General features: G+C 42.7%; 1 protein-coding gene across 5 annotated transcripts; it reads left to right on the plus strand.

The window, feature by feature from the left end:
- The first annotated feature begins 355 nt into the window (after positions 1-355).
- On the plus strand, positions 356-17358 carry ASXL1 (ASXL transcriptional regulator 1). Of its 5 annotated transcripts, XM_068912517.1 has the most exons (13): positions 390-496; positions 1233-1333; positions 5664-5746; positions 8636-8744; positions 9916-10036; positions 10117-10214; positions 10591-10684; positions 10992-11144; positions 11623-11786; positions 11907-12003; positions 12458-12563; positions 13035-13650; positions 14386-17358. In XM_068912517.1, the coding sequence occupies exons 2-13, from the start codon at positions 1295-1297 to the stop codon at positions 17329-17331; spliced, it is 4626 nt and encodes a 1541-aa protein (XP_068768618.1). In that variant the 5' UTR covers positions 390-496; positions 1233-1294; the 3' UTR covers positions 17332-17358. The 5 variants fall into 5 exon arrangements, with proteins under 5 accessions (XP_068768615.1, XP_068768618.1, XP_068768619.1 ...); XM_068912514.1 differs by lacking the exon at positions 1233-1333 and having other exon boundaries at positions 356-496; XM_068912518.1 differs by lacking the exons at positions 390-496; positions 1233-1333 and adding an exon at positions 783-1059.
- Positions 17359-22689: the final 5331 nt, after the last annotated feature.

Genomic DNA, 22689 nt, shown 5'->3' on the forward strand with positions numbered 1-22689 from the left:
GGAGCTGTAGTCCGGCGGCGCGGCCCCGGCCCCGGCGGCGGGCGGCGGGCGGGACTACAACTCCCAGCGGCCCTTGCGGTTTGTTTTCCTTCAAACGCGGCCCCGGCCCGCCGCGCGGCTCGCGCTCCCGTCCCCGCCCCTTCGCTGGCGGCGCGCGAGCCCGGCCGTGTCCCGCCGCGGCCACCGTCGCGAAGCCCCGCCCCCTCCCCCCCGCGCCGAGCCCTTTGACCCCGTTGTTATGTCGGGCCCGAGCCGCCGCCGCCGCCGCCGCCGCATTCCTTAGCGCCCGGAGCCGCCCCGCCGCGCGCCGCCCCGCCCCGCCCGCCGCGCCCCGCCGCGCCCCGCCCCTCCCGCGCGCCGCCGCCGCCCCGCCCCTCCCCGCCGCCGCCGCCTAACGGTCCGCGCCCGCCGTCCCGCCGCCCCGCGCGGGAGGAAGATGAAGGAGATGAAGCAGCGGAGGAAGAAGGAGCGCACGTGGGCTGAGGCCGCCCGCCTGGTGAGGGGAGGGGGGGGGCACGGCCGCCGCCGCCGCCGCCCCGGAGCGGCTCCGCGGGGGGCGCCGGGCCTCGCGCAGGCCCCGGGGAGGGGGCGCCGCGGCCCTGCTCTGGCCCTGAGGGGCCTCCCCTCCCCTTCCCTCCCCCCCTCCCCGCTCCGGTGCCGCCGGGCCCCGGGCTCCCCCCTGCGGCGGGGCGGGGCGGGGAGGGGGGCGGGGGGGCGCCCGCTCCTCGCCGCCGGGCAGCGGGACGGCGCCGGTCCGGGGGCCCGGGGCCCCTTCCGCCGTTGCCGCAGCCTGCCTGCTCCCCGGTTGTGCCGCCTCCCGAGGCAGGCGGGAAGGGGAGAAAACCATTTGGCGTGGTTTCGCTCACAAAGGGGCGCAGGGCTCCCGTGCAGAGGTTCCCCGGAAAGGCGGGCACGGAGGACGCGCTTTTAGGAGAAAGTGCGAGCACGTGCCCTTTCCCCTCTGAGATAAAAATCTTCTTGAAAAGAGGTTGCCAGGAGTGTGTAGTTTGGAGTGGTTTCTCAATGCCTGCGCTGCAGGAGCTTCCCTCAAGGCCACAGGTAAAGGTGTGCGAGACTCTGATAGGTTTTGGAAAGGGGCCAGTGAAAATACCGCTGTTTAGCAAGGGTAGCTTTTAACTGTTTGTGTTTTTCATTTTTAGTTGCAGCTCAGCAACAGCAGACAGTCTGACAACCGTTCTTAGCTTGAGAATGGTTTGTTTTCTTCTTTTCAGATGACTTAAACTCAGTGGGAGGAACTGGAGCCTCCTGAGAGGCCTGGCTTGAAGTCTGAGAAATGCTGCTGTCAAAAGTTTCTGCTTTGATTATTGAGACTGTAGGTTTCTTCCATATGCCAATGGTGCCCAAAGCATAGGCAGCGTAGCTGATGTATATTCATATTGCATATAATAATAACTCTTTGTTTGAGGTTAGTGTCCTTGTGATCCGAAATTTTTTTTGGTTGCTGATTTTTAGGAGATGTACCAGTGCTTATGTATCTTTTTTTTTTTTTCCCCCTTGAGAATCTGTTTATTGAAGGTTTAAACTTAAATATTGATGTTTGCCTGATTGCATTTGAGAAGTCTGTTGGAACATCGGTGGTGTTTGACCATTGCAATAGGAGAACAGTCTTTTCTCTTTATAAAGAGTTGAAATCATACCCTAGTCTTGAACCCAATTTATAAGCTAGGAAGTATAAAAAGTAAAAGAACTTTAGTGTCTATCAAACAGTGAACATGAACTAATCAGCAAGTTACTTAATTTTATTTAAGGAATAAATTTTGAGGTGTTTAGGCTCGTTGCTTGAGTTGGGTACTGAACTGTTCGCCTGTTCTTGAGCAGCCGAGGTATCGTTCTGATCTGCAACTGAGGCTCCGTGACCGTGTTCTCCCACTGAGCTGACACGGAGAGCAGTCACGTTGCAAACGGCATGGTCAGCTCTTTGCACACCGCATAGTGCTGCTAGTTGCTATTGTCTACTTTTAATGCTGATTGGAAGAAGCTTGCTCTTTTTGGCCTCTGTGTAGGAACTGCTCTCTTTCGTGACACAGTGAAATAGATCTGTATAGACGTATAAATGCCAGTATATGGAGTAAGTGATGATCCTGCTGCCCCTGTGCAGGTTCAGACGGGTTGCTGTGGTTTCCTTCTGTTGGATCTGTCAGGGGTACTTACAGGTTGGTTTGGGAGGATGTGGGAGTACTTGCTATGGAGTACGTGGACGTCTGTAGAAACAGATTTATAGAGCTTGGGAGTATTTTGTTTGCTTGTGTTTTCTTTGTTGTTGTTTTTTGTTTCTTTTGTTTTAACTTGGCGGGGTGCATACCGGAGCATGTAGACATTCAAAAGGAATCGTATGGATGAGCCGAGCTGTGACTAGTGTCTGGTATTAAGGGTGTTCTAGGATTTGGTCTTGATGCCCCTTGTGTGTAGGGTTTTCTGGATATCACAGAATTTCCTTAATGCTTGCCAAGAGGAAACCTAATCATGCTTAAGTATCTACCTTCCAGCAACTAGTGTAATCTTTTGTGTGGAAATCCTAATATTTTAGGCCTTTATGACTTAGCCTGAAAAACTGTAAAGAGGCATAAACTAGCCACTGTAGTATTTTACTGCATAAATCTGCTGGTGTAGTACTTCATCTTGTATTTCTTTTCAAGGTCCTAGTTCTGTGAGTCAAGCACTTCACTACAGGTATTTGGGATGCTTTGCCAGTAGGTGATCTTGGGGCTGGAGCTGGTGCTGGATGTTCTTGCACAAAATCCTCTCTCATTCAAATGTGCTGAACTCTAATAGGTTATAAATCAGTGTTTATAGGCTGCCGAAAACGCTACGCAAAACTGCAACTTCTAAGAAGCCATCTCATGATAAAGTCCCTCACCGTCGTTCAGTGATGGGAAATGAATCTCTTCACAACTACAGCTGTCTCTTGGCTAGAACCTCAGCCACAGGCACCCCAGGTACATGAGACGTTTGAGCCTCAACTGCATCTTTGAGCAACTGATGAACCAGAAATAGAACGATCTCATACCAGATTATCCACTTAGAGAGACCTACAGTTGCGTACTGCACTTCCAGCTTGCAGGACTGATTGTAAATCCACTAAAAATAGATCTTTATTTAACACTAGGCTTACACGCGCTCCCTGTCAAAATGCTTTTAATTTTCCTTTCTGACACTCGCTATTATATTTTGTATTCCTCTAGATGTTTCCAAGAATTGTAGGCAAAAGTGCTTTTCAGTGTTGCTGTTCCTACAGAGCTAATATTATGCACATTCCATAAAATCTGTAAAGATTCATTTGAACGCACAGAGCCATAGGACTCTTCAACAAGTGCTGTCAGGGCTAGGCATCTATGCTACTAGGAAATTAATTGGGGGAGTGATGTAAACTTCTGTAACTATGGTCGTAGGAACCCTTGACTACCAGTACTATAAATAATCAAGGGGGGAAAAATATCTTTTTGTGGGAAAGGAATAGCTGGTATTGTTTAAGCGGTAGCTTCTGTTGAAAGGTTAATGTAACATTGGTAGTCTGAGGATGGAAACGGATGGGGGATAACTACTGGAGACAGGGCTTTTGGTGGCTGATGTCGTATGTTCTTCTCTCTCCTGGTTCTTCCTTAAAGTAGCCGGTAGATTTGATATAGCTGTTGATGGGAATTTGTTCCCCTGAGCATAGATTCTTCTATCTTTATGCAAATACTAAGTTTTGGGCTGTGTATTTTGCTTGCTGCTGTGTCTGACACTTGAGAGAGGTTTTATAAGCTGTGAAGAATTTCCTTATTTCTCAAAAGAGGCCTGTTCCATTTCATGGCTCTTGCATTTGATTCTCAAGTGATGTCTTTCCCCTTGTCAGATGTTTATTCCATTTGAGTGATGGGGGATGACAGTTTGTGAAGAGGCATAGAAAATTGTAACCTGTGGAGTTTTTTGATTAGCATAGGAAAAAATGTGATGGAGCTGTATTGACTCAGAATTAAAATTGTTTACTCTGTTTCAGCACGGTTCATCGTTTTCTTTGATCTTTTCTTTAAACTCCTTGTGTTTTCATTGTGTTTTATCTCAGGTTACAGAGTTCTCAAGTTTCTGTCCCCTGCCAGGTTAGCACTACTGATTCTTATGATCTTCAGGAATCTGAAAAATAATTCTAGGATGGATATGATTTAAGAAATTCCTTTTACTCTGAAATGTAGTTGAACTGTAGAACTCAAAAACCCAACCCCTACGTTACTATCTACTTGTTGGGGGCTGGGAGACAGTGTGGGAATACAAATGGTGCCCAGCACAACTTTTTTTGCAAACGTCTTGCTAATGCAACTCTCCAAGGCAAACTGCAGGCTTTGTGCCTTGACATGTTGCTGCAGTGACTCAGTTCTAGATGCTGCTGATATAAAGGGGCATTTGGGTTCCTCCACTGGCTTCTCACACAAGTCAAACTGAAAGACAGTATCGTGTTGCTGACTCCTTTAAAGCATGGTGACAAATGAATTCAGGATTGTGCATCATTGTAGCCATGACGTTAGGGGAATTTAGTCTATGATTATGATCAAAAAGTTCCAGATTGAATATCTGTTGCTGCTTTTCTTGAGTGTTTCAGGCCATGTCATATGCCTATGTTGAAATCTTTATGCTACATCAGACCTAGAGGTTTATTGAATTCAGTATCTTTCTGCATTCGGAAAGCGACACTGGCTGCTCCAATGGAAGGCACAAGAAGCAGTGCATATTAGGCAGCTATAGGGTAATCTGCTTCCAAAGAAACAGTGATTTATGTCTACTGCAACTTATTTTTGTTCATTGTTTCCTGTTTATCTCGATGATCTTCTTATCCATAGAAATGTCTAGCCCTCTTTTTGAATCCTGGTGCATTTTTGCTTCTAAATGTTTAGAAGCAGTAAGTTTCACTTAAGAAAAAAATATTTTTAAAATGACCCCTTTAATTTTTCCATACATAAGTGATGATTCTGTTCTTCGTATATTATATGAAAGGTTGAGCTGTTCCAAACTTTATTGCCTTTTTAATATCTCCTGTTACTCATTTGCTTTCTAAAGCAATCAGTCCAAATCTTTGTAGTGTCTCTGTCCATATTTTTTCCACATCCTCTATTGTTCTTCTTGTTCTTTTCTGAATTATGTCCTCCTCTGACAAGAATTCTGAATTTTACATGTGGTACTCCTCTTGAGATGGAACGAAGATGAAATGAATGCAGTATTTCAAGGAAGATGCACTGTTGAATTGTGTAGTTATACAGTAACACTTTTATCACCAGCAAGATACTAGATGCTGTATAGAGATGTAAGAAGGTATGTACGGTAAGGAGAACCGCTGCATAGGTTTGAAGGTCTTATGTGGTACCAACTCAGTCTAATGCATATTGAAAGTCTGGAAGCTTTACCACAGACTTCATGTTATAGGGGCAGGGCCAAATTCTACTTCTTTCTTCTTCATGTTTGTATTTCAGTTAGTTAGGGATGAGATGAATGTGAGCCCTTTGTAACAACGTGATCTAATCTTGAGGTAGCCTGGATTTTTTTAGCATGTCATTTGTAGATGAATAAAGTTTTAAGAGGCATAGTATTGTATTTGAATCCCAGCTTATGGAGTAGTTCTATTAATTTAGAAGCAAATTCTATACTGACGCCTTGTGTTTCTGTTTCTTCAGGTGCTGGAAAACTACTCTGATGCTCCTATGACCCCAAAACAGATTCTGCAGGTCATAGAGGCTGAAGGACTGAAGGAAATGAGGTTAGTATTGATCATCTTGTTTAAAACATAGCGTGCGTGGAACATGGAGGAGGCTGCATATAAAGGCTTGGGTTGCCTCGTGCAAGTCTGCCTCTCACTTCCAGCCCACTTCTCTTCCATTTTTTTTCTTTTCTTTTTTTTTTTTTTCTTTCGAGCGTAGTGATTTGGGAAGACAGTATATACTGCCTGATTATCCTTGATTTAAAAAAAAAAAAAAAATCCAAGAAAAGATTCCGGTTATTATCATATGCAGAAACCCCTTCATCCATTTATTGTAAAATAAATGCCTGTCGCAGATCAGACTCCTGCGTTGTATTGTACCACTTGTGTATTTCTCTTATCAGTAGCTCCCAGTAGTTTCTGCTATTGTGATTCTAGTTCAGTAACAGTTTTAAGTTCCGTCCCCTCTCATACTTCATTTCTAGAGCAGATGTTACCTTTTAGGAGAGTCAAGAAAACACCTTTATTTTGTATTAGTATGCTGGCTTCTGATCAGATTCTAGAGCACTGTGGTAGTGTGGCTCATGCTACTGTGGCTCTTGACACTTGTATAAAGGAAATATACGTTTCAGTATGTATTTTGCCCAGAAAAGAACCTGGTATGGAACCTAGGATGCTACAGAATGGAAGACTGTTTTCCTCAGTTAAGTTCACGTGAACTTCCATCTGTTTCTGTGACTGCATAGAAGAGAAATAGAAAATGTCTTGCAGATCAAAAAAGTGGGCAACTGTGATGGTATAAATGCCTCAGGGCAGTGTGATTTTAAAAAAAAATGAGTTTGACACCAGTGGCGCAACAGATCGTCTTTGGCTCATGCATACTGGAGAATCCAGATGTGTGGACTGTTTCTAATCATATTTGCTCCCTCACCCCGGTTTTATGAACCTCTACCTAGCTACAGGAAGTAAACTAATTTCTTCTGGGACGTAACAACTCAAAACGTTAATTTGTTTCTGCTTCTTATTTGTCCTGAAATCAGGAAACAGCTGCGATGGTTTGAACAGTGAACAACTTTGTGATGCAGACAGAGGTATAATGTGTAGGAGTTACTGTCGTTTAGAGAGGTATCGTGCCAGCCTGTATTGCTGCATCGATATCGGAGCTGTTAGAACACCCACTTGTTACTTGGGATTATTACCAAGTAGGTTTTTAGTGGTGTGGCTATGAGTAGTGGTTTCACAGCTCCAAGTAGAATTCAGATAGGTTTTAATGGAAACCTTCATACATCTTTCTATTTTCATCATTACTGTGCATCTTTCTTTCATCAGTCCTATCCCATCATAAGTCCTGTTACTTTAGCAGGTAGCTGAAGATCTACATGCATAGACTATCTTTACTAAAAGTAATAGCAGGTCTCTTTTCATGTGTTAAATTATCTTGGTGTTCTCCCGGCTTTGACAAGTGACAATAGTTGTCACAATAGGTAGCTAGAAACCAGACTTCACAGCATGTGTCAAGTTAAATCCCATAAAGCTAACTTGTTTATTTAGAAGTTCGTGCTCTTCCTCTGGGATATCTGTTTTTCCTTTCCCTATTCTTAATTCTTCACTGTAAGAAAAGACTACTTTCTTCAGAGTGTAATTGTTCACTTAATACAGGCAGTGTAAATATGTGGCAGATTTTGTTGGTACTTGTATAGAAGGCCTTCCTGAAGCTCCGTTTCCTGAAACTCCATTTCCTGAAGGAAATAACTTGGCAACTGAAGAGATGGTTTTCCCTTTGAATTAATATTGAGCTAGTGTTTTCCTGGTTTGAGGGGAATGCTCTCTCCCAATGGAAGGGGCATGGTCCTGTGTGCCTTATGTTTGAGCCAGGGCATTTGGGCCCAGCCCCATAACTGGAATTTAGCTCCTATAAATGTCTTGATGTTTGTGCTTTCCTGTCATTTCAGAGGAAACTATTCTTTTTCCATTCTAAGAAAGTTTGTTCTGTGGCTGGTTAGCTTACTTGGAGCCTTCTGTAAAACCTGGAAGGGAAAACTTATGTGTAATGGGACAGAAGGCTGTTGTTTTTTTCTTTTTTTTTCTTTTTTTGTAATAGTGTCTACAAATGATACAGGGTAATCTTGTCTGTTGCCAATGTTTGTGAAGAAATGTCAAAAAAACAGATACATTCAGGGTGGAAACGGAAATTATTCTAAGTGCAGTTTTCAATCTGAGAAATGCTTCTCTTTGAAATATTTTGTCTCCAACCAGTTTTAAGTTTCATTCTTAATGACGAGATTGGTACTGCTTTAGTGTCTTTTCCAAGTAACTTTGTGCGTGTACATATGTGACTTACTGGAAAACATGAGATTACATGGCACAGAGCTTTTTTTCAATGTGAGCATAGGATGGGTGCTTTAATCATAAGTGGCAAAACCAGGGAGTTACCTACGACGTGCCAAGTTAGTATGTCAGAACTCTTATATCTGAATGTGCTAGTGCAGTTTTGTTTGCGACATATCGAGGGAGAGACGTTCCAGAAACATGTATATGTACAATTTTTGCTGTCCTTATACCTTTATACTGCTACTACTTCATATTAGTCTGTTTTTTTCTAGTAAAAATCAATCCAACTCTGAAAAATTCAAGCAGTGAAAGGGAGGAAAGAAATACCAAGAGTTAGAAACATCTAAGAATGACTGAGAGTAACTTTAAAATTAGCATAACATTTCTTGTTTTCCACAGACTGCTACACTGTGGTGTATTGAGGCTAATGCACAGGTCAAAAAGGAAAACGGTAATGCTATTCTGACTGGAGTACCTGTCCATAGAGTTAATAAGTATCATCTTTGCTACCTTCAGTCAGCTAAATAAGGCCAATTCAAACAGATCTTTCAGGCTCTTTTCTTGATAAGGCCATTTTTTAAATCATCTGATCCCTTCTTCCGCCTTTCTTTGTTTCAGTGGCACTTCTCCCCTAGCCTGTCTCAATGCCATGCTTCATTCCAATTCAAGGGGAGGCGATGGACTCTTTTACAAACTGCCCGGACGCATCAGTCTTTTCACACTCAAGGTACATTTTGAGTTCCTGCTCTCAATTGAGGGGTAAGGTGTGAGTTCTACTTGTTATGCATAGCTGAGTGTTAAACTGTCACTGAACATCATATGAGCTGAACATGCTGCATGTGAGATCATCATGTGAAAGAGTGTCTGGAATTCATTGTTTTGTTTTAGCTTGCACCTTTCAGCCATAGGTGATAAATTCCTTTTAGAATCCCCTATTATTACTTGGATTGCCGAAGCAAGTTGACCCTCTTATTTCAGTATTCGATGTTCAGCTCAGGTGGCTGATTATCAGAATAATTCTGTTCACTCCTTTTCCAGCAGCTCCAAGGGAAACACAGTCAACCAATAAATTACACTGGTCTGAAAGCGTGTAGCTACAAGTAAAAATCTTGTTAGGAACACGTATATTAATTTTTCTGGTTGTTTGCTTTGTGTTTCACTGCATTCTGTGTAGAGTTAGCATCGCTGTTTTTGTCAGATCTTGAGGTCTGCCTGAAATGTTTTTCATTCTAGTTTACTGTCCGAGTAATCTTAAATGTTGAAAATGTTTCTGGTCTCAGGCTTTTCTTTTGTATTGTTCTGTACTGTTGCATCCCTTGATGTTTGTCTATTAAGCTGATACTTATCTCGGCTATTTCACTTTCACCCTTTTTCTGCTATCAGAAAGTGTTTTTGTTAAGTTATGTTTTGTTGAAAATAGATGGAACTGAAATGGCTTTGATTATACAAATAGTAAATAAATGTCTTAAGCTTCATATCTTAGTATCAAAGCTGCTCTGATGCTACCTGTTCTTTAGTAGCAAGAATGAGACATTTCTCTTTATTAGACAACTTGTGGCACTTTTATGTGAGAAGTAAGCAAACAGTTAATTGACCTTTCTTGTTTTGAATACATTTGAGTCACTCATCTAGGAAATGTCTGTGAAGTGTGCTAATAGTTTATTTCTTGTGTCTGGAAAGAGAGTGTAGATTAACTTAATTTAAGCTGATGACTTCTGTTCTGTTAGGAGCTCCAGAATATTTAAAAATGTCTTTCTGCATCAAATGGATTAAAATAGGGAAGATGAAAAAGCTGAACTAAAAACTGTACCCACTAAGCTGTCTGCTCCCATTGATTTAACTCATAGCAACTGGGAGGGAAGAATTGTAGTCATTTGAGTTCTGCTTGGCCCATTTAGAAGGATGCCTTGCAATGGTCTCGGAATCTATCTGTGCCAGAAGGGGAGGAGCTGGAGGATACAGCAGACGCAGAAAGTTGCGAGTCCAATGAAGCAAGCACTGTGAGTGGTGATAATGATGGTAAGTGTCTCACAACATTAATCTTAAACTATAAGCTAAGCGTCTACTTCAGTGTCTGACTGAGTGGGCTCCTCTTCCAGTGTCTCTTGATGAAACCTCATCTAATGCCTCGTGTTCCACTGAATCTCAAAGCAAGGGGCCTGCCACTGCCAGGGAGAGCTACAGAACAGCCTCACAGGTAGGAAGAAGTGGGAATAATGGTAAGCGCAAAGCCTCTTAAGGAGAGCTTTTATTACTGCATGATAGTTGGGTAAGCATGAGCGAGGTTAGGTGTGCACAAATGCCTCGGAAAGAGTGCTATGGGGTTGTCTCCTATACTGCGGTGGTGGTGGTAGTAGTAGTAGTAGTGAGGATCATACTCCAGGGAGTTAATTTTGAATTCTGTGCTATTAGTAAGTGTTGTTAATGACTGGCACCTGGAGATTTAATTGGGGGCAAGGTAAGCTCTTTAACTGGGAGATGTGCTGCTTAGATTATCTTGACCCTCCATAGTGGTGGTGGTGTGTTTTTTTATTTTTTATTGTTGTTCGTTTTCTTTTCTTTCTGGACCACAGACAACCAAACAAAAGAAAAAGACTGGTGTAATGCTGCCACGTGTTGTCTTAACACCGCTGAAAGTAAACGGGGCACACATGGAGTCTGCGTCCGGTGAGTATTCCTTTTGTTTTGGTGATTTTTCTGATGACAGCATAGATAGCTTTTCATCAGTCGTTCCTAGTTAGCTGTATAAGCTTGCATAAGGAATTCTTTAACGCTTGCTGAGAATGCAGATGACTGCAGAGAACTGTGCTGTTGGATAAGGACTGTATTTATCTCGGTCAAAATTGTTAGTAACTGGGCAATACCCAGTAACAGTGATCTGTTATTAGCGGATAACTCTTGTTTGCTAAGATCATTCTCCAGGTTGGTCTTCTGCTGTTCTTCGCGTGTTTTTGTGAAATTGTTTTGCTTTTAGGCTTCACAGGAAGACATGCTGATGGAGAGAGCAGCAGCACATCCAGCAGTAGCAGCAGCTCTTTGGCCCTGTGCAATGCCACCATGCGCAGTAGAACAGAAATAAACAGGGATCCTCCACAGCTGCTGAGAGGTATCCGAAAGCCCACAGCTGGTAGGTGCTTCTGGTTAAAGTCAGGAGAATAACTAGCCGTAAAAACGGGTGGTGTTGATGTCTGTCTCTTTTTGAGGAAAGAACATCCAGGTTTTCTTCCTTCAGAAGACATATGGCAGTCTTAAGGCTCTTATGCCAGACTTTCCTCCCCAAACTTTAGTGAGACAGTTGTTTAGCTCCTTGCCTAATCTGAAGAGCGGTGTCAAGAAGTGTACTTGCATGTGACAGAGTTGTGACCAACTCTGACCATATGGTCACTCTAACCATCAAAATTCTAGAATTATCTCTATTATTAATTAGTCTCTTTGAGAGAGCCTTTCTTCATGCTTTTCTCATGTATCTTCTCATATATCTCAGTCCTTTCTCATATATCTTGTTCCTTTTGCTGCAGTATTTGATGGCATGGGTTTTATTCCCGTAGTGGTGAATATTTTCATATAAAAATGTTTATTTTATTTGCCTGTCTTTTAAACTACAGGGCAAATGAAGCGAAACAGGGGTGAGGATATTGACTTTGAAACACCTGGTTCCATTCTTGTCAATACAAACCTGCGAGCCCTTATAAACTGCAGAACCTTTAATGCACTCCCATCACACTTCCAGCAGCAGCTGCTTTACCTCCTTCCAGAAGTTGATAGACAGGTATGAAGGTGCAGCACTTGGTGTTTTCCATTCACCATATTACCTCTTGCTTACAGAAGAGCTGAAGCAGATGCTTTCTGTCTGTTATGCCTTCCCCCATCCCTCCCCCCCCCCCCTTAGGTTGGGGCAGATGGGCAGATGCGTCTCAGTGGCAGTGCTCTGAATAATGAGTTCTTCACCCATGCCGCTCAAAGCTGGAGAGAGCGGCTAGCTGATGGTGAGTAAATTTCCTTTCCTAGGTAGTTGGAGAATTGGATTTTCATTTTTATAGGCTTTTTTGTTCCTACAGTTAATGAATATAGTCCAGCTTTGCAGTATCTCTGGATGTGTTGCCCCCTTCTCACCTTTTAAAATTAAAGATGTGTTTTTCTTAGGTGCCGTGGAGTCTTCAGAACAAAATGGCAGAGGTGTAAAGCGGTACTAGACTTACCTTTCTTTAATGTGGCCTCTTATCTGGTAAAATACAATATTCAGACATGCTTGAGGCTATGTGACTGTTGCCTTAAGCAGGGAACATATGGATCCGTGCCAGGGTAGAAAGCAGGGAGATAACAGAAAAATCTGTCCTTTGTATGTATAGCTACTATACTACATGTATTTAAAAACAATAAATTACACTTGCAAAATTGGCTTTGTTTGGAACTGAACTTCAGTCTCTGACTTCCATGTAGGTGAATTCACCCATGAGATGCAAGTTCGAATTCGACAGGAAATGGAAAAGGAAAAGAGAGTGGAGCAATGGAAAGAGAAGTTCTTTGAGGACTACTATGGACAAAAGTAAGAAATTTCACCTCATCATTCTTGTTTTATCCAAGGCAGGTGTCGAGTACTTTCCTGCTTGCTGATACCTGAGAAGAAGCAGCATCAACTCCTTGGAAAAAAACAGCAGTTGTGGAGTGAAGCATTCAGTCTGTTGCTGCAGGGGAATTCTTAGGTGAAATTGGCTGGGTCACGGCAGAATTTTATAACCCATCTATTCTTTTTGTGTTCAAGACAAGTTGTTATTATTAGTTTTCCATAACAAATCTTTACATGTTCTCATTTTCCTCATTCCCTGTGACAGTAATGCAGGGTAGCAAATATATAGGTTATCTCTTTGCCGACTGATTTAATGAGGTTTTGATGAGTGTCTGCTTTGTAATCTGTGTGTTGCTACGTACAGCAGTGACAGTGCAGCTATAAATAATAGATGATATGCTTCCATTAGGGTGGACTCTACCTTTTAACTAGTTTTACGTTTGCCCATAGGTTGGGCTTGACCCAAGAAGAATCCCAGGAGCAGAATTTGGTGCAAGAAGATGCTGAGAACAGGACAGGATTGTCTGTTCAAGGAGAAGCAAGACTACAGCGTGGTCCCTCTACGCGGCAGAGAGATGGGCACTTCAAGAAACGTTCCAGGGCGGACTTGCGATGCAGAGCCAGGAGGAGCCTGTATAAGACGCGTGAACCTGAGCAAACAGAGGCTGACAAAGAGACTGTGTCTGTGCTACCAGATTCCTCATTTCATAAAGAGACGAAGCCTGAGATAGAGCTAATGAAGGATGATCTGACAAGTGCTTCTGCTACAGTACTGAAGCCAGAGAGTTCAGAATTGCTTCTCTCTCCAGAGACTTCCAAATTACACAGTAAATCGGAAGATCTGTCATTGGCAACTGCAAACAGAATTCCCAGTTTGCCCCAGGAGAACTTAGCTCGGGAGTCAAAGGACCAGAAGAGGAAATGCTTTGAGGAGGCTGCCTCTGCCTCCTTCCCCGAGAAGAAGCCACGGCTTGAAGATCGTCAGTCCTTTCGTAACACAATTGAAAGTGTTCACACAGAAAAGCCACAGCCTACTAAAGAGGAGCCAAAAGTCCCACCCATCCGGGTAGGAAAGAAAATTATAGCTGCTCATTATCTTAAGTCTGTCATGCTCGGTAGTATCAAAACAATATTAAAAAGTCAAGGGTTGTCATCTTCACGGAAGTAAAAGAGTTTCATTGATAGAGCTGACTAAGTTACTCTAATTACTACTGTTTACTATCGTATTTAGGCAGGCAAAGAAAGGAATGGAAAAATCATTCCAAGGTCTTTGCACAAGAGCATAGAGTAACCTTGACTTACTCTGTTAGTTTGCATTTCTGTGCATACAGAAGTCACTTTTCTTGAAACTAGCTGACTTGTCTGCAAAAGAGACTTTCAAATCATGTACTTCAACCTGTTTAGTTTTCCCAGTTTCTGTTATTCAGTGTAGAATCTTAGTGTTTCTTCCGACTTTTCCCTTTTTGACTAGAGGCATCCATCTTGTTAGCTTCAGGGTAATCATCTTGATGTATAGGAGACCATTTTGATTTCTAAAGATCTGAATGCCAGCCACTCATTTCATATTTGTCTGCTGGCTCTGGTAAAACAGCGTTAATATTGAGTTCTACATCCCGCAGGACAGAGCACATAAACAGAGGCTAATGGGGACTGTGCTACTTCTTTCTGCCAAAATTTCTTTAACTAACTTTTTTGTTGAATTCTTGTGATAAGAATTCAAATGAACAGATATTAATAAAATGTACTTCACTGTCTGAAAATGGTCAGGTGATGGAGCTAAATGTTTTTCTCTTTCTTTCAGATTCAACTTTCACGTATTAAACCACCCTGGGTGGTTAAAGGTCAGCCAGCTTACCAGATATGCCCCAGGATCATCCCCAACACGGAGCCCTCCAGCCGGGGCAGGACTGGGGCCAGAACACTCGCAGATATTAAAGCCCGTGCTTTGCAAGCCCGAGCCCAGCGAGAAGCTGCTACAGCCGCCATTGGAGGTGGGGGCGGCCCAGGAGGAGGGAGAAGCACTGACAAAGGAGGTGGTGGAGGAGAATGCAGTAGCCATACAGAGCACAGGAGATCAAAGAGAACTCATGGAAAGTGTTCGTCAGATCTACAACGAACACAATTATTGTCGTCTCTCCATCTAAATGGAGAAAAGGCTAACTCTGAGGTGGCTGCTCAGGTGGCTAACACAAATTCCTTAAGGGATCCCGTCTTGAAGAGATTTTCTTCAAAGAGCGAGGGGAGCAGCAATCTGGAATGCACTGCAGACATTAGCTCAGGGGAAGCTCAGCTTGGTGACAGTTCACCCAGAAGGCAGGTTTGTGATGCTTTGACTGGGTCATCCTTTGATAGCGCAACTTCTGAGAGGCGGGAGGAGAGCCCTGAGCAGCTGCTCTGTGACATAAGGACCGAAACCTCCCCTTGTGTTGCGTTACAGGACAGGCAAAGTACAAAGCTGAAATGTGTGGTTCCTCCAGTAAATGATCTGTCTCGTTCTCAGGCACAGGGAACTGTGATCAGTCCTACAGGAGACAGCCAGATTGTATCAGCACTGAAAGATGTTAGTTCTCCCACAGTACAGTTGAATTATCCTTCTGACGTGAAGGAAAACTTATCCAGTTGTCCTAGTAGTCTTCTGCTAGAATTGTCATCAGTTGGTAGAGAATGCCACGAGCCAAAAATGATACCTAGATCTAGATTTAATGGCTCTGAAACATTTGTGGAAAAATGCATCACTGATAAGGATAACTCAAAAACAATGACTTCTGGAATGGAGAAAGTCGTTCCTGCACTGGGTAACTTTGCACACCTGCAGGCAGAGAAAGAGAATGACAATAAACTAAATAATGAAGAACAGAACACAGAGTCTCTGGTGAAACCCTTTTTACATGATGATTTCACTCCTCAGAATAGGATAGATACTTCTGAAAAAGTTCTGCAACTGAGGAAGAGGCAACCCAGAACAGAACTAGAAAATGCATGTGATGAGCCATTGAGAGAGATTCGAGAGTCCAAGACAAATGGAGATGATGAAATACAGAGTATGCACAGTGAAACAACAGATACTGCTTCAGATTTTGAAGCTGATGTAGCTGATGAGAATATAGAGATAGATGTATGTTTCAGAAATGTCAGTTCTAGGGAGGCAGCTGGGAAAGACTCCTCCTCTCAGAGCAGTACTAAGAGATGTGATAGAATCAGATCTAAATCGTCTGTGGAAACAGATGGTCTTGCCTATGTTGTGGATTTCCCCTCAGTCACAGTGATGAGCAGCTTGCTTCTTCCTCAGAGATGGGGGCCACATGCACCATTGTCCAAGAAACCTGAGGGGCAGCATGTGCCATCAGATTCTGCTCGGCCTATATCCTCTGTTGAAACCAACAACCCGTTAGTGATGCAGCTGCTTAAGGGGAACCTTCCATTGGAAAAAGTTCTCCCAGTATCTCATGCCAGCATCAAGCTGGAAATTACAGAGTCGCCTCTGGAGAAGCAGTCAGAAAGCCTCTCCTTGCAAACAGAGAAAGGTAGCAGCGGCTATTTTGGCAAAGAATCTTCTCGAGGTGTAGAAATCAAGACAAGTGTCCTAAGTGGGAGTGAAGACTTGCACTCTACAAGACCTTTTATAGATCCCCAGGAAAAGCAGTGTGGCTCAGGGATAGCATTGCCTAGAGCAGAGGGTATGGAGAATCCATCTATTGCAGAAAAGCATTCCGAAGTTGCTTCAACTTTAAGCTGTCAAGACGAACAGGCAAATGGGGCAAGTGCCTCTCAGAAGCCTGAAGACATGGGCCATAGGCAAAGAACACTTTCTAGTAGCTTTGAAGAGCAAAAGGAGTTGTCCAAGGTCCATCAGGTGCCAGAGCACAACCCATTAATGAGTGTCATCACAAGTAAAAGTCCAGAGAACGTAAACTCGTCTATAGGGCCTAGGTTTTTATCTCCAAACATAACTTCTTTTGGACCAAATCAGACAGGGGACACCCCAGTCAATAAAAATTATGCTGGCGTTCAAGGCAAAAAACTTTTTGGTTCTGGCTTTCCTTGCAACCCCAGTGTTAGACTATATCACTCAAGGGCTTCGGATCAAGTTTCAACCATGGGAACCTTGTCCCCCAGCAAACAGATTCCTCTAAACAAGAGCTGTGCATCTGGAGAAGGAATGCCAGCTGTAAGGGAAGAATGGACTTCAAAGCAGCACACAAACACCCTGGGAGAAATAAAAAATGAGAATGTGTTGGCGTGTGGCAGCCCAGCCAAGAATAACGTAGAGAACCGGAAGGATGCAGCACAAAACCCTGTGGAGCTAACTGAGCATTTGCAAAGTGTTCCACTGGTTATGGACTTGCCATTTTTCAAGTTTTCAAGAGAGCCAGGAAAAGGACACAATCATCCTTTGGAGCCTTCTTCCATTCCCTCTCAGCTCAATATCAAGCAAGCATTTTATGGGAAGCTTTCTAAGCTGCAGCTTAATTCCACCAGCTTTAATTATTCATCCAACACTCCAGCTTTTCCCAGAAGTCTTGCTGGAAGCATGATGCAGCTAACCCACAAAGCGAACTTTGCTGCAAACCATAATACGTCCCTTTCTGTGCAGATGTTTGCTGATAGCAGCAGTGTTGAAGAAATATCGTTCAAGTGTTCATGCAGCCTTAAAGCCATGATCATGTGTAAAGGCTGTGGGGCATTCTGTCATGACGACTGTATAGGGCCCTCTAAGCTTTGTGTATTGTGCCTTGTGGTGAGATAATAAATTATGGCCATGGGACAAATTGTATATTCAGTGTGTGTATTTTGATAATGACTGTTCCTAAAACCTGTACACAAAATACTGTTTATAGTAGAAATGCTATTACACTTTGTTTTGGTGAGGAAAGTTGACTGACCTTCCCACTAAAATCTACAGTGCAAAACCCTTTCTTGCTCACAATTACACTCCGATATCTGGGTTGTGCCCCACTGGAGTGATCCTTCTGCTTAATGCTATCATGGAAATACTGATTGTGCTCTGGTACACATGCTGAGGTTAACAGCTGATTGAGAGGCCGTTTGCTGTGGCAATCCTTGGACCCTCTGTAGAGGAAATCTTTACATCCAAAGGAACTGGAACAGGGTGTTTTCTATTTAAGGGCTGAGCTAAGTTAGGCCCTACAGTCTTCCACTCTCCCTTTCTGCCATCTCCATTCTTGATTTGTGTGGAAAGTACCACTGTACAGTAAGCGTAAACAAAAAGTTGCTCTGCAGGTGACGGTTCTGTACAGTCTTTGAATGCTACAGCAGAACAAGGAACCAGTAAAGCACCCTGCAGGTGGCTGTAGAGCCATATACAGTTAACCATATACTGGATGGAGCCAATTTAGAGGATGCAAGAAGCAAAAAGTGGTAGCTGCTGGCTGACTGCCTTCTGCTGATCTGGAGGAAGACATGTGGCCTGTGGAACTGTGTGCCTGGCTGAACTCTTGGACCAGCTGATGTGACTGCCTCTTTTGGCCAACTGTTGCTACAAATTAGTGTGAAAAGTCAAAGGTTCCTAGAAGCTCATATATGTGGCCAGCGATGTCTCCATATTGCAGCCCTACAACAAGGACCTTAACGTGACAGCATCTGACCACTTGCAAATGTCTAGCTGTTCATCTGTGTGATGATCATCTAACATTTAAAGCAGTGTTCTTTCCTTTTTTTTTTTTTTAAATCTTTTTCATTCTTGGATGTATAAAGTGAATTATTTGGCTCCTGTAAGTATCCTCTATGCATCTGTTTGATCATGTATTTATATGTTGTACACAGTACTGGCCAACTCTGTAAATGGATGTAATGTACATAGAACATGGAAGGTTCTTTTTTTTTTCCCCCTTGTTTTTTTTCAGGCTCTACAGCAGTATTGCATTAAAGTGGTGTTAGTTATTAATCTGCATCTGTAGTCAGAGCCACTGTATTCTGTCTTGCATAATGTGAGGCTCAACATGCAAAGGTGTCTCTCTTGGTTCTGACGGTCTCCTTCTCTGCCCAGGTGTCTGTGCTGTGTTGTGCAGGTAGACTGTGATGTGCAAACTCAAGGATGACCTGCTGGGATTGGCCAAGTTGAGTGTACTTTACTGTTCACTCCTCTAAGTTGTTTCTCTGTGGTAGTTGCCAATTGTCACTGTAAGTGGGTCTCCCAGAGCGTTGTTACAGCTGTATTGCAAAAAGGTGAACATCCTTGTGCATCCATGGATTGACTGAGAGCAAAAACATGATTCTTGCTCTTTGGAGCAGTTACCTCTCAAGAGTGAATCGCTTCAGTTTGGGGAGAAGTCAGCCTGCTGTTTTATTGAAGCAGACAGTAGCAAGGGTTGTTGTTGGTTTTTTTTCCTGCCTGTCCCTTTTCCAGCTCTATCCTACCTCCCTCAACCATGCACTTTTTTTAATCCTAGATCTCCCTGTTTGAGGTGCAATCCTGAGGGATGCAACAAGTTTAGTGTCTGAAATGGTTTATCTTGGATGCATTTGACAGCCTTATATTGCAGACATGAGAGATGGAGACCAATGTGCGCACACGTACACACACACACACACACACTGGGATGAACTGAAATGCAGTATTAGTGAAGTCTGAGCGGAGGTGTGAAAACCTGCTTACCAAAGATAGGGAGCAGAGCTCGGGTAGTCTGGCTCTGTCTCCTTTGGGGCCACTGTAGTGTACAGTTTGAAGCTGGTCTGGTTTGCAGAGCCCTCCAGAGGGGGCCTGCTCGTGTATGTCCCTTGTGGTATTGGAAAAATAAACACTCTGTAAAACCTGCATTTGTGGTTTCAGTCCTCATTTTCTGAAATCATCTTTTGTGCTTTTTAAGGCAATGTTGTTTTTTCTTTTCTCTTTTTTTAACTGGCAGGAGTGTTCCAGAGCTTTTCAGCTCAGATAATTAAAAAAGGGGCTTGCAGTGTTGTCTGAACTTCATTAAATCATTTTTTATGCACTTGCAGATAATTGAAGACAGTGCACCTACTGCAGTCATTTTGTGTGGCTCATGGGAAATAGATACTCTTAAAAAAGAAGCAGTTTGGGTATGGGACTCTGCTGGAGCGACGTTTGCTGTTGTACAAGCCCTTCTGCAGTAACAGTGATTCAAGATACCTGCCTTACTGTGGGTAATGCACTATAGACAATAGTACCAAGAGAGTGCCCTAAGTGTAACTGGGCATATCTTTCGTTTCTGCTATTATATGGCTCTTTATGTTACTATCTTACTAAATTGTTGGATAAATGGATCTGAAAATATTTTCAAAAGAATGTAACAACTTGATACTGATTATATTGTTTTTTTGAAACTACCTGTAAGCCTAGATTATTGATATGTGCGCGCTCTCTCTCTCTCGCTCTCTCTCTCTCTCTCTCTCTCTCTCTTGCTCAGTTCTAGGTAGTAAGCATTTCTGAAAAGAATAACATGAATTATTACGTTACGTGTCTCAGTTCTGGTCTCATTACATGGATCTTCCCCAAGGCAGTTGGTGATCATATAAATTGGGCAGTAGACTCTTTGGGGTGTTTAGATGTGTACTGTGATACATTATATAACTTCCTTACATGCTACAGTACTATGGTTAATAGTAATCCAGTATTACAAAACAGCAGTAATGCTACCTTATAAATTCCTGTACATCATTAATTCCAGTGTATTTGTGTACGCTAGCGTGGCAGTAGTGAAGCCTAGCTTCTTTGGTCTGCTTGCTTTAAAAAAAAAGGGGGGAGGGAGGGGGTAAAAAGAAAAAAGGGAGCAAAAGCTGAGCATTGCTGCATTTGAGTACAAAGGAAAGTTCTTTTCCAAGCATGGGAGAAGGTTTATGGTTTAAAACTCTGAATTAATCTCATGTGAGAAGTCAAAATTTATCTGTATGTAAACATCAGTCCTAGCTGCAGCCTTCCAGTAGTAGCCAATTGAACTCGTCAGAAACCTTTTGACCTTAGACGTCCTCTGAACTTTGGTAATGCGCTGTTTATGAAAGTGAAGCGTGTGTGCTAATAACAGGCCAGCCATGGGCCAGAGCAGTGGCTGTTGGCACCAGCTTTTTAGGAAGAAAAAGCTTTTGTGGTTTTGTAGTTCTCTGATGTTCTCTTGAGTCTAGGTGATTTTGTCCACAAAAACAGGTGTGGTTAAAGATGTCCAGATAATTTAAATAAGCTAAAAATAAATAATGCAAAAAGTAAGTAGACTTTACTTAAGTAGGTTTTAAAACTGCTAAATAACTAAAGTCAATAGTTTTCTATTTTATTGATGTGGTGAACGATGATGTCAGGATTAATTATCTCTAGAAGACGGGAGCTTGGAGGTTTCAAAAGTTAAACCATGTTACTGTCCGAGTTTCATATAGAACAATACAAATAACAGCTTTATCTGCGTGATATTTATCTGGTAAATAACAGATTTATCTCTCAGAAAGACCATCTCCTCCCTGCTGTTTGCATTCGGCTTTGCAGTGCTTCAGAACGTCATGGTGCAGCAGAGGAACGGGCTGTGAGCAGCTGGGAAACTTCCAAGTCAAACCAACAAACTCGCAGGTGTGGAGCTGCTGGAAAAGGACAGGTATTTCTGCAGGTACTGAAAACTCTTGCATACCTGTGTCGTAGAAGGCTGCTAACCTGTACGACTTGTAACGACACCTCCCTTGTTCAGCTCAGTTTTGGGAGCAAGCCATATGCAGAGGTTTAACGTTACTAAAACTTGACTGCGTTATGAAAACGCGCTACAGTGTCCTTTACCTGTGTATGTTATGAAATCTTAATGTTACCTCTGTATACACGCACAGGTGTGCATATATTAGCTGTAACTGTTTAACAAGATACGTTTTAGGATGTCCTGTCCCACTTGACTATTTACTACCACAAATGTTAGGTAGAAGAGTGGGTTCTTTTGGTTACTCTCTTTCAAGGACTTGGCAGCAAATCTGAACGATCCATTCGGCATCACAGGTATGTGTATACAAACCTAAGTGTGCTCTTTCCTAAAAAGTTTTTAATTGATTTAACTTGTCTTTCCTGGGTCTTCCTGACTCTCATTCAATCACTGATGCAAATCAGGAGGTTTTTGTCTACATGGTACTTTGAGATCAACATTTTATGGATGCAAAGATTTATTATACTTAGTGAATAGAGCTGATACGAAAAATCAGTATTTTCCATGAGGAGAGGGAGAACGTTCCACAAACTTCAATGAAAACTCCATTTTTTCACAAAAAACAGACATTTCACAAAATTAATATTGTCAAAATATAAATTAAGCATAAAATTTGTGACTAGCCCCACTTATGAGCGCTAATGCTGCTATCTACAGTAACTGTAGCTGTCTGTTAAGGAATGGAAAGCACAGCTTGCTTCAAAATTATTGAATGATATTTTGTTTTGCTTTTTTTTTTTTCTCTCTCTCTTTAAGACCTAAATTTAGAATCTGCTTTGGTGGCAAATCACACTGACCTCTTACACAGTGCGTAGGCTGGGGCTGGGTTACATCTGTGCTCCAGTGAGCAATCGCAGGCTGGTGATGGCGCAAGGTGCAGTGGATGGAAAGCGCCTAGGAAGCAGGAGCTAACAGCACCCCAGCTGTTTGATATTGGAGGAAAAAGCCCTTTTTGTTATACAGTGTTTATTAAGTAGATTCAGTCTTATATATGATATACAGATTCAAAAGAAAAAAAGGATTCCACATACTTATGAAATCAGTGCATTTAGCAAGTAATACCATGGAGATAACAGCTTGATTAACAGCTCATTGGTCTTTGTTAAGTGAGGGGAACAGGGAGTTGGCCTGTGCTAATCATTCCACAAACAGAACAGAATTAAGTTGCATCACATATATAATAGACACACATTCTAAGAATTAAAATATTAAGCCACATTTACTGGAAAAATCCACAGTATATAACACAAATAACTCTTATCAAGCTCGTTGAGGAGGAAGTGCTCATCTGCTTAAGAGCCACATTAAGTTGCATAGGTGCCTATCTGCAAAAATATCATTTCAAAATGAATCAATTGATTAAGCAATAAAGTGTCACCTTAAAAGCTGGATTAAGTGCCATATGCTTTCTATTTGAGCCCTCTGGAAAGCACTGACTTTCCAAAGAGCTATCTTCTGCT

The sequence above is a fragment of the Struthio camelus genome, chromosome 18, assembly GCF_040807025.1.
Source record: "Struthio camelus isolate bStrCam1 chromosome 18, bStrCam1.hap1, whole genome shotgun sequence".
NCBI classification, from domain to species: Eukaryota; Metazoa; Chordata; class Aves; order Struthioniformes; family Struthionidae; genus Struthio; species Struthio camelus.

Coding starts and splice junctions, on each gene's coding strand:
- ASXL1 (XM_068912514.1), top strand. CDS start 437: ATGAAGGAGATGAAGCAGCGGAGGAAGAAGGAGCGCACGTGGGCTGAG. Junction 12,564..13,034: donor GAGGACTACTATGGACAAAA/GTAAGAAATTTC, acceptor GTTTGCCCATAG/GTTGGGCTTGACCCAAGAAG. Junction 13,651..14,385: donor CAAAAGTCCCACCCATCCGG/GTAGGAAAGAAA, acceptor TCTTTCTTTCAG/ATTCAACTTTCACGTATTAA.